This window comes from Mixophyes fleayi, chromosome 3, assembly GCF_038048845.1.
Source record: "Mixophyes fleayi isolate aMixFle1 chromosome 3, aMixFle1.hap1, whole genome shotgun sequence".
Classification (NCBI taxonomy): domain Eukaryota; kingdom Metazoa; phylum Chordata; class Amphibia; order Anura; family Limnodynastidae; genus Mixophyes; species Mixophyes fleayi.
The window spans coordinates 264,044,750-264,059,441 of NC_134404.1; the positions used below are offsets into that span (position 1 = coordinate 264,044,750).

The 14,692-nt window shown below is 43.0% G+C and overlaps 1 protein-coding gene across 1 annotated transcript in view; it reads right to left on the reverse strand.

The window, feature by feature from the left end:
* KIF26B (kinesin family member 26B) overlaps positions 1 to 14,692 on the reverse strand; it is a 328,166-nt gene that overhangs the window by 39,923 nt on the left and 273,551 nt on the right. Inside the window, exons 7-9 of the mRNA XM_075203552.1 lie at positions 12,508 to 12,601; positions 9,241 to 9,503; positions 2,914 to 3,091 (exon numbers count right to left, since the gene is read on the reverse strand). Coding sequence (XP_075059653.1) covers positions 2,914 to 3,091; positions 9,241 to 9,503; positions 12,508 to 12,601 — 535 coding nt within the window. The remainder of the gene's footprint in view (positions 1 to 2,913; positions 3,092 to 9,240; positions 9,504 to 12,507; positions 12,602 to 14,692) is intronic.

The window sequence follows — 14,692 nt, forward strand, 5'->3', positions numbered from 1 at the left end:
ACACTGCCGGTCGTGAGTACATACACACTGCAGGATTGGAGCAACATTGCTCCATCGTTGAACGAGATTTTTTAGTTTGGTTTAAAAGTTAAATCAAAAGATACGATGTGGTTTAGAATGATAATTGTTCATTGTGGGAGCGTACACACTAATGCGATATCATGCCGTATGGTCGTTTATCATGTGAATCATCTGAAAACCCTGTAGTGTGTACCCAGCCTTACATGCAACATTGACATAAAATTTTCATCCACTAAGATAGATTGGGGAACTACTCCCTGGGCCAATAAAAGAGAAAGACAAAAGTTATTTATGTAACCAGAAACAGAACTAGTGAGCTGTGGGCCCAGTGCAAGAAGGTGGGAGCAGGGATCCGGGACCCACAGCTCACTAGTTCTCTGTGCATCGGGCCCCATTATCTCCATGGGCCCAGGTGCAGGGAAGCGGGGCGGAGGGATCCGGGGCCGACAGCTCACTAGTTCCCTGTGCATTGGCCCCCATTATCTCCATGGGCACAGGTGCAGGGAAGTGGGGTGGAGGGATCCGGGGCCCACAGCTAGGTGACCCACCCACCCGTTTCCCTGCACATGAGCACATGAAGATAATAGGGCCCAATGCACAGGGAACTGGTCCTGGGAATTCTGTAATATAGACACACACTCACACAGACACAGAGGGAGACAGACAGAGACAGAGAGACTAGGGTCAATTTTGATAGCAGCCAATTAACCTACCAGTATGTTTTGGAGTGTGGGAGGAAACTGGAGCACCCAGAGGAAACCCATGCAAACACAGGGAGAACATACAAACTCCACACAGATAAGGCCATGGTTGGGAATCGAACTCATGACCCCAGTGTTGTGAGGCAGAAGTGCTAACCACTAGGCCACTGTGCTGCCCACATAGGGACACAGACAGAGATAGGGATAGACAGACATAGGGACAGGGACACAGACAGACTTGGACACAGGACCAGCAGAATGTGAAAGCTGGGGACCCTGGCACAGAACAGATGGATGTCCCAACTTAAGGTCCCCCGCCTCTGCCCAGGAGTGGGTGAGTGGCAGCTGCTGCCTAGAGATAATCACTACTGTCCCCATGAGTGGGGGATCCTATAAGGGGAATGACCCCAAAAGAGAAATGGGGATTGCTGCTACAGGAGTGTGGCTGCCTATACAGAGGGGAGGAGTACCTAATTCCAGAGAGGGGGAGAACCCATACTTACAAACTTTCTTCAGCTCTCTTCCGGAAGCCTGCCAGTGGAGGTGGGCGTGAGGGGGGGCGGGCACCTGTGACGTCATGATGCAAACGCGTCATTTGACAGCGGGGACGGGGCCAAACCTTTTGGTACTTAATTCTGCCCACTTCACTAGGAAGTGGGGCACTTCCTAGTGAAGTGGGCAGAATTCGGGAGATTGCCACAGGGAGTGTGATCACCCGGGAGTGTGGGAGACTCTCGCAAAGTGCGGAGTCTCCCGGACATTCCGGGAGAGTTGGCAAGTATGGGAGAGCCCCATATCACTAAAGAGAACCCAAGAGAGATGGGGACATTTTGCATGGAAGAGACCTTGAAGTGAGGGTAGCTGCAAGAGGCATGGTAGCTGAAGTGTCAGAGCCAGGGCTGTGTGTACACAGAGAGAAGTGTCAGAGCCCAAAGGGGAATCATCTCCGCAGAGGAGGAGTGAGCTGCAGTTGAGAGTTACACAGCGTGTGTTAAAACTGCATTGAGGAGAAGCTGCCTGCCTGTTAGCATCCATGTGAGTGCCCCTGCAGAGAAAGGGTGATCTGCAGTGAAGTATGGAGTACTGGAGTGTAGGAGACATGTAATGTTATATTACAACTAGATAACATTAAGATGTGTGCAGGAGGAGTAAGGAGATATATTTGCAACCATATTCATATTGCTCATAAAGAACTGCTGGAGAGAGTAAGGAGCTGTATATATTTATTTATTGCTGCAACCATTATGATTATGGTGCTGGAGGAAGAGTTCAGTTTGTCATAGAGATGGTCTGGCGCCCAAATTATTCTGACGTTTATTGCACTGCACCACAAAGTGACATCACCTGTGTACCACTACTTACAAAGAAACACCTGCATGTGCAGGGACCCCCTGGTTATTTACACCCATGCCCATCAGCTAGCCAGGGCTTGTGAAAGAGGTGCACTGTGTAACCTTTGCACCCCACACTACACACAGTGACAGGGGGTTACATTATTATTATTCAAATATTTATCATGAAAAAATAAGTGTATTTCGTGCTCCTTTCTTTTATTGTCACTAAAACCCTTTATCTGTGCTACAGTTTGAAAGTCACCATTTAAAAAGCACAAGGTCTATAGTATATAACTGTCAATTTAGCATTGAATGGAAGTGAACAATTTTTCTGTTTTCTTGCTATACTTTCTTTTCATCAATCAACTGGAAAATAAATCCCTCCAACACAGTATTGTATCTGAACTCTTACTGGTCCCTTCAGTTAAAATAGTATTTGTTCAAAGCTCCAAGTCTTCGGTTATGTCTTGTCACTTCTAGGCAAGCTTTATTCATATACGGTACTCCTTGCTACATTTCTCTGAGCAGCCTGCGCCTATGTTGTGCGCCTAGTTAAAGTTAACGTATATGATTTTATTTTTTTAATAACAAAATATATTTTGTTAAAAAAAATAATATACCAATATAATTTGACATTTTAACCAGGATGAAGAGACAGGGTTCAACACCTACAGGACAGTTAAAGAGGCACTATATTACACAGACTATATTGGAGAAAACAGCATTACTCGTGCAACATTCATGCACGTTGTCTTTGAAATCTTATTGTTTTAGCTGGGGTAAAAAAACAACGAAAGACAAAATGATACAGCTGCTTAAACGATCATTGGAAACACATTACTAGATTTCATACTTACTGCCTCCTTTCCCACTCTTCTCCATGCGATACTGATATATGTGCAATGTAAACAGCATGTGAGAGTTTCTGTGGTCATCCTCATCCCGTTGACTGCTCTTACGAGAGGCAATAGCGGCATCCAAGAAAAAAGCAGCTTTCTCAGCTGTAGGGGCCCGCAACTCACTCTGGTTCTGCAGCTAGAGACAGAGGTAACATGGTGTAAACAAAACATCAGTTATTACCACTACTTCATAGTATCTTCAAATATCTCTTCTTGGAATAAAACCTGAAATAAGCTTTTTGAAAAGCTTAAAGTGCATCTGTTGCCTTTACACAGTGGAGCTAATTTAGGAACCACACCTGATGGCCACCGCAAACACTCAGGAGCATGGCCCCTCGGCACACTCAGGAGCATGTCCCCTCGCCACACTCAGGAGCATGGCCCCTCGGCAAACTCAGGAGCATGTCCCTTCTGCACACTCGAGAGCATATCCCTCGCCTCACTCAGGAGGATGTCCCCTCAGCACGCTCAGGAGGATGTCCCATCAGCACGCTCAGGAACATGTCCCTTCTATACACTCAGGAGCATATCCCTCGCCTCACTCAGGAGGATGTCCCCTCAGCACGCTCAGGAGCATGTCCCCTCAACACACTCAGGAACATGTCCCTTCTGTACACTCAGGAGCATGTCCCCTCGCCACACTCAGGAGCATGTCCCCTCGCCACACTCAGGAGCATGTCCCCTCACCACACTCAGGAGCATGTCCCCTCGCCACACTCAGGAGCATGTCCCCTCACCACACTCAGGAGCATGTCCACTCGCCACACTCAGGAGCATGTCCCCTTGCCACACTCAGGAGCATGTCCCCTCGCCACACTCAGGAGCATGTCCCCTCAGCACAATCAGGAGCATGTCCCCCAGGAAGGTCCCATACTGGTCTCCATTGGGCTGGGTCACTGGCCCCCTGCATTTTTTTCCTTTAACCTAGGCCACCGAGTCGAGTCTTGCTCCCTGGGCTAATATTTGTTGGCCCTCCTCTGCTCTAGGGGTGTTGGTACACAGAGTATGTAAAGTCACTTTGCACAAGCTGCAGTCACTCATGGGAATGCTAAATTTTGCAACAAGGATCCTTCTTACGGGAAGGATCTTTAGTCGTAAGCAAACTAGTAGGTGTGCGGGCTCCACTTTACTTTATGAGAGTAACTGAGGAGATGAGGAAGAATTTAAAGAAATGGGATGTATTCTTACACAGTTGCAATGGTAGGTCGGTGTACCACTCTGAGGTGGTAGATATGTTTATGGATATGGCATGAGTGGGGTTAGGGATTACTTTTAAGGTAGGAGTTGTCATGGGAAGTAGTCAGTGGAATGATTCAAGACATGGTTGGCAAATAATATGGCACTGCTTAAAATGTTCTCAATAGTATTTGCGTTTGAGCTTTGAGGTGAAGGCTTTCAGAATAGGAAATAATGCTTTACTGTGATAACGATTGTGGTCTTATATCTCACACCCAGTTATTAACATGTGTTGGTATCTAGTTCCACAACAGGGGAACATTTTCTTTTATGCTAAGCTAGTATTCAGAAAAAGAACATGTAATACTAGGCTGCAATGCTGTGAGGCACAGCAGTCAAGGGAAGTATTGCATTTGCTCCTTAGGGCATCCAAGACAGAATATTGCAGATTTCCCTCTTTGCAGTGTTAGAATGTGCCCGTTAGCATGATGTAGGGAATATGAGTATGCATGCGTCAAAATGAGGATGGGAATTTTCAGTTTATATCTGTTTTCAGACACTGTATGTCTAAGATGGGTGTGTCATGGGCACAAAAAGTTGATGGGGGTGAAAGGGTGAGGGACAGAAAATGAGTAAATAGTAATGTGGTGGTATACTACGACATGATAGTGTATATACATTGGTTGACCTTGAGAAGGTTTATATAAAAAAAAGAAAGAAAAGGAAACAGACAACAAGGTGATGGTGAAGAGGTGGCTACTTGACCTAAGGGGCTATGGTGTAATGCAGATGATCGTGGAGGAAGGAAGGAAAACAAAATGTGGCGGTAGAAACATGTTTAAGTTAGATGTTAACATGGGCAGCACATATGCTGTATTTGAAAGAGGTTATTTGCTTTGTTCTGTTTATTTGTTTTTTTGTTTAGATCCAGCAGCCGGCATACAGAGGCTGTGCATGCACCCAACACACTAGTAGTCCACTTGTAATTTGTGAGTGTACCTATAAGAGAGTTGATAACCAAGATGAGGTAAGACCTGTTAAGGTTATGGGTGCACTTTATTAACACTATGGTCAGACATTGTAGCAACATGTGAATCAGGCCAGGAAAGAAATTATCAGGCCGATGAGATAATTTGTGGCCAGTATTATGGAAGGTGAGAATGAATGCTTTTTTGCCAGTAACGGGGTGTATCTAAAATTGGCCTAAACATATGGGGCCTCATTTAATGTTAGGAGTAAGTCCTACTACAATTGCAAGTTTGGTCTTGGCAAAACCATGTTGTGCTGTGGTGGGGACTTAAAAAGTGCAGACAGATCTAAAGTTGTAAGTAAGGTACAAGTAGGGTGCATCCTACCTCAACTCTAAATTGCAGTGTTAAAATAAAGCTGCCTGTCACATGCAAAAGCAGGCAGCATTTTCACTGCATTCAAAACATCGCTTTTTTTACTACTTTGAATTGCAACATGGTTTATCACGGTGCAAATGTGCACCCCTTAGCTTGATTTCCTCCTAACTTGAAGGCTCACGATGTACAGGGATCCAAAAGGGAGAGGAGAAATTAATTGTTGTGTCAGGTTGCACAAATTTAAAGGAATTGCCAATCTGTGATTTGAGGTGTCCTGTTGGGTTACCCCTTCTTAGGTGTCAGGCCGTAGGCCTTCTGAGACGTACAACGGAGCAAAACACTAACCGGTATTAGCGCCACTGAATTAGCAGGTGCGGAGTCTAACGTACCCCTGGTGTTCGCCAGGGACCCCCACAAGGAGGTTTGGACTTCGCTGCACAGGGCACGCAGGTAGCAGTCCTACTAGCCAGTTGCCAGTGTAGTGTAGAAGGGTAAGACGTCCGGGTGGAGCCAATCACGAATGTACGGAACCAGGGAGAATCCGAAAGGGTAGTCAACAATCCGAGGTCGCAGTACAGAATGGGTCTCACAGATAATAGGAAGGTCTCCAAGCCGGGTCACAATGGGAACAGGAAACAGTGGAAGCACAGTAGGGAACAGGGAGCAGGAGAACCAGGATGCTAGGTATGAACCTGTTACTCTGGAACCCTAATGGCGCCAGAGCCAGGTTTAAATAGGGAAGGTAGAGAAATGATTGGAGGAGCCAGGAGGTGGGATTCCCGCGGGACAGGTAGCGTCCCGTTGCTAAGCAACGGGACGAGGCAAGGCGCATGCGCCCGACGGCCCCTAGAAGTGGAAGCCGCAGGGCGTCTGTTGCCTAGCAACAGAGCGCTGCGGCCCGGAAGGAGGAAGGCGTCCGTTCCCCGGCTGACATTAGGTAAGGAACCCCAGTTTTATATAAAAAAAAAAGGTACCCCAAGGGGATTGTGGGTACTGAAAAGGTTCATCTACAAGAGCAAAGTCCCAAGGGCATGATGGTGTTGGAGTGACAGGCAAATGGTGACCATGTGCAGTTCATAGTGGTGGTAAAAGACAGTTCTCCACAATTGGGGTCATTAGGGGTGAAAGAGAAATAAATAAGTAAGGAAGTTATAATGGGATTAAATACAAAGATACATATTTGTAGATATAAATATGCTATCTGTTTATAACATGTATGTAATGTTTGTAAATGCTGTGGCCAATTTGCATCCCCACGAGTGTCGGTGTCAGTTCTTGATGGATTACAGGGCTGTCATTGTGTAAGTGACTGAGAGCAGAATTGACACTGCTCAGAAATATTTTTATCATCATTTGAATAGGCTGATATTCAAAACATAATTAATTTGAACAACTGATACAAAGTTGAACTATTCTGTTATTCAGTTTCTGCATTCCAGGATTGCAATGGATCAGACAAAATGTACAAAACCCCTGCATAGCTGATTGATTGATAATGTAACATAGCAACTCAAAACTCAAATTAACTGCTTTATATTTTTCAATGCGCTGCACTTGACAATCCCTTTTGAAAGATATACTGTACCTGCCACCTTTTCCTATCTACCAGGAAGATTGATTTTGTGCCAGATACCTTTTACAGTTCTAATTTATTACCTTGAGACAATAGTATTATTATCCTAGAGCATCACACAGCAAGATAAAACCCTTCATGTTCAATCCATAGGATACAGTCATCTGAATGGCACATTGTAGCTGCATTTGTATATGCTCCATATTTGTCAATATATAATTACCATTTTAAATATTTGTAACTAGGTATTATGTATTCTAGTCCTCTGACAAATAAGAATGTTTTTTTAGGCTGAATGAAGATGGGACCGTAAATATAGTAAATAACTTAATGTAAACTAACCATCAATTACAGTTACAGAAGCAAAACATTGCACACTGAATTTCTGTTATTTACAATATGGGTATGTTATTCATTATAATAATTCATAATTAATCACCCAATAGGCGGTAATATCACTGACCATCATTTATTTATAATTTCTATAGAGAACAATTTGCCCTCAAGGGTAACTTTGAAGTATTTTAAAAGACACCGATAAGAGATTAGATGAAATTTCAAAACTGTCCAACAAAATAGTTACGTTATTCTGTATTTGGCCATGAAATCTCAACAGTAAAATCTGACCTTAAGGGCTAGATTTACTAAGCTGCGAGTTTGAAAAAGTGGGGATGTTGCCTATAGCAACCAATCAGATTCTAGCTTTCATTTATTTAGTACCTTCTACAAAATGAAAGCTAAAATCTGATTGGTTGCTATAGGCAACATTCCCACTTTTTCAAACCCGCAGCTTAGTAAATCTAGCCCTAAGTGTCCTGTCCTATATTCATTCGGTGAAATGCGAATTAATAAACAGCGTGAGAATGACATTGCACAGAGTGGTGAAGCACACGGGGTACTGGAAGAGCGTATTGCTGGAATTACACAGCTCTGCAAGTCTGTAGCGTCTCCGCCATTCCGTAGGATATTTTGCCTCAACTGACTGATGAAGTTTAGGTCGTTAGTCAGAACATTACTAAGCACAACTTTTACAAACATGATTTGACGGTATGTATACATATTTTAATGTCACCTGTGTGTTATATTATTGTTATAAGTAATTAAATACTAAGCAAATCCACTGTGTTATTTGTGTGTCATTTAACACATTAGCAAAGCTAACGTACAGATGCCTCACCACCAGAGCCAGATTGAGGGCATAGGGGCAGGGGTAGGCTAGGCTGGGGGGCCAGGGGCCAGTCCTATAGTGGGCTAACTTGGGCTGGGTCACTGGGCCACCTGCATTTCTTTTACTTTAAAAGAAGTTGCTGTCTTGCCCAGGGCCAGATTAAGGGAATGGAGGCCCCTGGGCTAAGGGCGCCTCCATTCCCCCGTGAGGCTCCCATTGTGAGCCGCCCGCCCCCCCGTCCCCCGTGAGGGCCCCCCCCAAAGCGCTTACCTGTCAGTCCAGTCCTCCATCCCCGGCGCGCTGTAAGCTCCTTACTGAGGAGCGCTCGCGAGAGTTCACTCGCGAGATCTCCTCAGTAAGCAGAGTACTGAGCGCCGGGGACGGAGGACTGGACTGACAGTGCTCAGCAGCATTGATCGGGCTGGGGCCGCCCCCAGACCGATCAATAATGCTCCTGCGGACTTTGAAGGGCCCCCTGGATGCCCGAGGCCCCTGGGCTATAGCCCAGTTAGACCTCGGGTTAATCCGGCCCTGGTCTTGCCCCCCCCCTCATCCACAGGCTAACATTTGCCAGCCCTCCTCTGCATAGGGGCAGGTGACCCGGGCTCCTCTCTCTTACGGGATCCGGCACCAGATACTGATACTTGCCTTGTGCATTTTTAAATGTATGAGGCTAAACCAACTTCATAGATTACTCGGAGCACTTTGAATGGTGAGACTTCGCCCTTAATTTTAGACCATAGGGTCCCCATGCCATAAGCGGTCCAGCCCCCCAAAAGCCTTAATCCAGCTCTGTTTACCACTCACTTAACAATTATTCAATGCAGGAAACAACAATGTTATGCTAAAAAATACTCAATGTGTATGTTATTATAAATAAATAATATTTAGTTTAGACTTCACGTGTTAATGTCTGAGACGTCAAGTGTTAATGCAACGGCACCCAGTTTATGAACCATGGAGTTATTTCAGTTCTGGAAACCTACAAAGACTTTTGGTTCTGCGTGCCAGGTAATTGTTACCTGCATGCCGCATATTGGGTCCTCACACAGATAGACTCCAGGAGATTGACCATCCTGCAGACTGCCTGTAGCCACTTCTGACAGCAGATCTCTCAGGTTTTCCTCCTTCCCCCACACTTCCACCGCAGACACTCTGACCGAGAACCGAGCTCCTGTTTTTTCCTTCCGTTCATTAATCAACTTAAAGAGCCATGAAATAGCGCAAGGGATGATGCCAAGATTCTGCATGGAGTCATCTTTGCCAATCATAGTATATGATTTTCCTGCAGGAAAACAGGTATAAAAAGAAAAATAAGTGAATGTGAAAGTATCAGTTTGCATTTGATACATAATACTGAACTCTAAGCATTTATTTATTGTTATAATACATAATTCAATCTTAGGTATTCATATTGTACAAAATTATTTAAATGCTGCAATTAATATTTAATTTAAGATGTTCATTATTTCTTTGCATTCATCAATTGAGAAGTTTTGGCTGGAAAGTTAAACCAGCAAAACATTTATCAAGTAGGATTACCAAAAGTATTTTACAAAGGATGGACATATGTAGAAATTAATTCATTGTTATATTTAAATGGCCTTGGTTCTATTGAAATCAGCTTTCATATAGATTTAATGTAGTCACACCAGTTTAGTCTAGTCACACAATCTCCAGATCTGAGAAATGTAAAAAGGGAACTGGGTAGGTAGACATATAGCTGTTTTTTCAATGTCCGCAGCGACTGTCACTTTTTTCCGATGCGCCCGGGCTGCACACCTGATCACTGACGTCAGTGATCAGGTGACGTGTTTACCCGGCGGCGCCTGCTGTGCTGTAGTATCACACTGTCTGTCACTGGCAGTGTGAATAAAGTTTACCCAACACCTCCCTCCCTTCCCAGGATCGCCGGCTACTCCACCCCTCTCCTTTGCTGTAAAGAAGACGAGGAGTGGTGGGCAGCCATTAAGGAAGAGCCTCCCTGCATCTGACCATCCTTCAGCATCAAAAATGGTAAGTATATTTAACTTTATTTTTTTGGGGTTTTATTAATTTTATTTTCTAAAAAATGGAGTACCCAAAGCCCAAGTGTGGAGTAAAAAAAAATGTTGGGGGTGGTATTTGATTTTTTTTGCACTTTATGCCTTATGTTTGATTTAAAAACTATGGTGCATAAAATAATTATTTTATTGCACCTCATGCTCTATATTTGACTTGCTTCAAGTCAATAATAGAGCATGATGTGCCAATAAAATAATTATTTTATCCACCATAGTTTTTAAATCAAAGATAGAGCATGAAGTTGCCAATAATATAAATTTTTCTCCCACATAGCTTGAAAATTAAATATAGAGCATGAGGTGGAAAATAGTATTTTTTCAATGGTATAAAAATGACTATTTTCCACGTCATACTCTATATTTGATTTGCAAAATATGCGGTGGAAAAATGACTATTATTTTGCACTTCATGCTCTATCTTTGATTTAAACACTATGGTGGATAAAATAATTATTTTATTGGTACCTCATGCTCTATTATTGACTTGCTGCAAGTCAAATATAGAGCATGACGTGACAATAAAATCATGGTGCTGCAGGGGGGGGGACAGAAGACATGGTGCTGCAGGGGGGGGAGGGACAGAGGACATGGTGCTGCAGGGGGGGGAGGGACAGAGGACATGGTGTTGCAGGGGGGGGGGGCAGAGGACATGGTGCTGCGGGGAGGGGACAGAGGACATGATGCTGCAGGGGGGGGACAGAGGACATGGTGCTGCAGGGGGGGGACAGAGGACATGGTGCTGCAGGGGGGGGGCAGAGGACATAGTGCTGCAGGGGGGACGACACAGAGGACATGGTGCTGCAGGGGGGGGGGACAGAGGACATGGTGCTGCAGGGGGGGGGACAGAGGACATGGTGCTGCGGGGGGGGGCAGAGGACATGGTGCTGCAGGGGGGGACAGAGGACATGATCAAGCAGTGGGGGGGGCAGTATGCTGAAGGGGGAGCAGTGTGATGGGTCATTCTCACAAGTTTTTGTTCCCATATCTAATACTTGGATACTTCCCCTCTAGAAATCCTGTGATTGCCCCTGGACAGCAGTGGAGTCTGGACAACGTTCTCTATGAAACATCACGGCAGCCAGACCGCTGTAGGAGGTAAGGCTTATCTTTTTTTTTATTTTTTAACCAAAAGTGAAGTGTGTGAGGGTCTGGGAAGTGGGTATTTGGCGTGTCTTGGGGTGGGGGGTGGGGGAACGGTATTTTGACATTTTGCCTAGGGCGCTGAGAACCCTAGCACCGGCCCTGTCTACAGCTCCCCCAGTGAAACAGTACAAGATCTATGTGTATCCTTATCTCTCATTAATTCATCTATGTTCACAGTTATTTTCTTCCAGTAAGGTAGTGTAACACTTTTTTCCGGCAGTGATTAATTTTCAAATGTTTACATAACACCATTTAATTTGATTTTCCTCTAGCGATCCACTGGCGATCTACTTCAGGAAGCAACTGTAGTAGAAACTGCTACTGGAAAATGCAGCTCATTTGAAATCAGTGGTAACTGACAATTACTTGACACACTGGATATCCACTGCTATTAAGCAGCGACTTAGCTGCTTTTTTTCTTCTGCATGTCAAACCTCATTTTTGCCAGAAAAATACCCAAAATTAAAAGTAGCAGTTTTCAGAAGGACTTTAAGCTGCAGAAAAAAATGCTCATAAATCATTCATGAAAAAAAATGCAGAGATTTTCTGTTGTAGAAAAAAACAAATGTTACACTACCCATATTCTTTAGTCAAATTGCACACCATGATATACAATTTTTTTTGCCATAACCTTACAATTAAAGCTATATATATATATATATATATATATATATATATATATATATATATATATGCATTGGACACATGCGCCAGACCAAACCTGCTCAGAAGAGCCCCCCATACTGCTTTATTTAGGGCAGATCATTGTGCTTGGGAGGCAAGAATGACATTCCCAGGACCCTACCCAAATGTTGCTATGGGGCGACCCAGCGATGCACTGTTCCACCCCTGCCTATAGCTTGGCTGCTATACATTTGGATCATGGCTTTGCTTACTCAGATACAAGATGAGTATTTACTAACATAGGTCCAAAGTACAGTAACACATGGCAACTCTTCATTCATTAGTCCACTAGACTGATGAAAGCTTTATTCTTTTAGTGGTTACTGCACATTTTTATCTAGGCACTTACATTAGTTTGTATCAGTCATGCTTTAAAGATAAAAATACAGCTCTACTAACCCAGCTTGGAATGGCCAAAGCAGAAGACACATCCATCTGCGCCATTCACCACGGACTGGATGACTTCAGCCACTGTACCAGCGCACACCTCCGCCTATATGGGGACAAGTGTATAAAACAAACATAAGCACAAAAATCACATCTCTTTTCATCGAAAAAGCATGACTCTGGATATAATCTAGTGGGGGTTTTTTTTTAACAAATATCAAAATGGTTGTCAGCAGCTTTACATATTTCAAAATATATTTAAATAACAATCAAAAAGAAAATAATGAAGATGAACCGCTATTCTTCTGCCACACAAATCTGGAGTGCTGCTACTATTTTTCTATTCACACTGTTTTGCTTAAATCCCATTCACAAGCAAATGCTTTATCTTGACACACAAAAAACTAATAGTGAAATCCTACGCTTAGAAAGGTCTAGACTCTACTTATAAGAAGCAGGACATCTTTAGAAAGCGTATGGTATGGATCTGGTTTCCAAATGTATGGCAAGCTGACCTTTGAACTCATTAGCAGCAGATCCTTTGAAATGTATGCAGACATGTTACTGACATGTCCACTTGAAGCAAAATTTCTTCTAGCAGCGTACATTAATAGAGATCCACCCATATGCAGCTACAATCTCAATGCCGTATTTTTAACAATGAACTTTTATTAATTATATAATAACGTAACCTGGCAATCCCATTGATACTTACAAAACAAACCAGCGTTTGGAATACTTTCTTATTGCTTCATATTGGAATAGGTCTACTGCATTAACAAAATACTATTTCATTTATGTTCATTACTGTTCAGTAATTAAAAATATACAATACCAATAACAATGACTTTTCAATTTAAACACCTGTAGTGTCTGAGTAGCAAGATTTAATAACATTCCTTAGCATAAAAAAAATAAATGAACGTAGTTGAGATCGTTAATGCATCAGTCTAAACTATCTCTTAAACGTAACGGGCCTGATTCATTAAGGAACATCAGCCCCGATACTTTTCTTGCATAAAAATGCTCTGTGCATGCTCAGAAACGGAGTATACGCCACTGAACTTCAGTACATGCAATTCATCTTTGAAAGCAAAGGACACTTCTGACAGGGTATTATTTAATGGGCGGAACGGGGGAGGTGAAGGGGCGTATGCACGTAGGCAATGCACAGTATGGGAGTGCCAAGGTCCAGAGCACGTACATTTGTTTGATTCAAGCTCTGGGCATCTCTCAGGTATGTGTTATTTTAGCCGTATCACTTGCCCCAGCTACAGGACAGGTGTAAGTGCCGATTGATAACGATGACTGTCATGTATACATGCTAGAACATGTGTTTGCAATCAGGAGCAACTGTATAAATGCATATTATGTACAGTAGGTATTAATAACATTCTGATAAATGTGTTTCATGTTAAAAAATAAATTTAAAAAAATCAATGTATTTTTATTAATGATTATATCATTAACAGGTGTTAATGTATTTCATATTTTTTTTTGCTTCTGTGCATTCTGATGGGACTTTATAGGCACATATGCATTGTGCGTATCCTGTAGTGTGTTGTGTCTGTCTGCATACAGCAAGAACCATATAGGCAGAATGAACCTATATCCGTATTCAACTGGAAACGTTTCTTGAGCTCGGCTTATACTTGAATACGTGCGTACGTTCCTGCAATTTCTGTCCGGTTTAAAACAAAAACACAAGTTGTTTTCACTTTGCCGTCCTTAAAAAATCAGGCCAGATGTGTCCTAAGCTTGAGAACCATTCTTTACCATCACTGTCACTGACTGAAAGTGGCTTTTTTTTCTGAACCTACTCAATGCTCTCTAAATTATTTAACCAAATATAACAAAAACGATCAATTTTAAATTTGCGGGCATCGTGTCATTCCAGGAGAATCAATGAATTCATAAAGTCACAAGAAGAAAAATGTAATAACACAGTGAGCGCATTTGAAATTAAATTACTGACGATTTACCTTGGAACAGAAAATACATCAACACAGAAGAACATAAAGGCAGAGTTTCCCACAGATGGATTTTACTCATAGGGATTCAAGTTCACCTCTAAGAAAATATATAAGATTTACCTTTTAGTTGAGTATTTCTCTTCACTTGGTTATTAAAGAATCCAGCTTTGTTCCACGCGATATGAAGCACAGAAACATTGTGTATTCGTTATGCTTTATTGTAT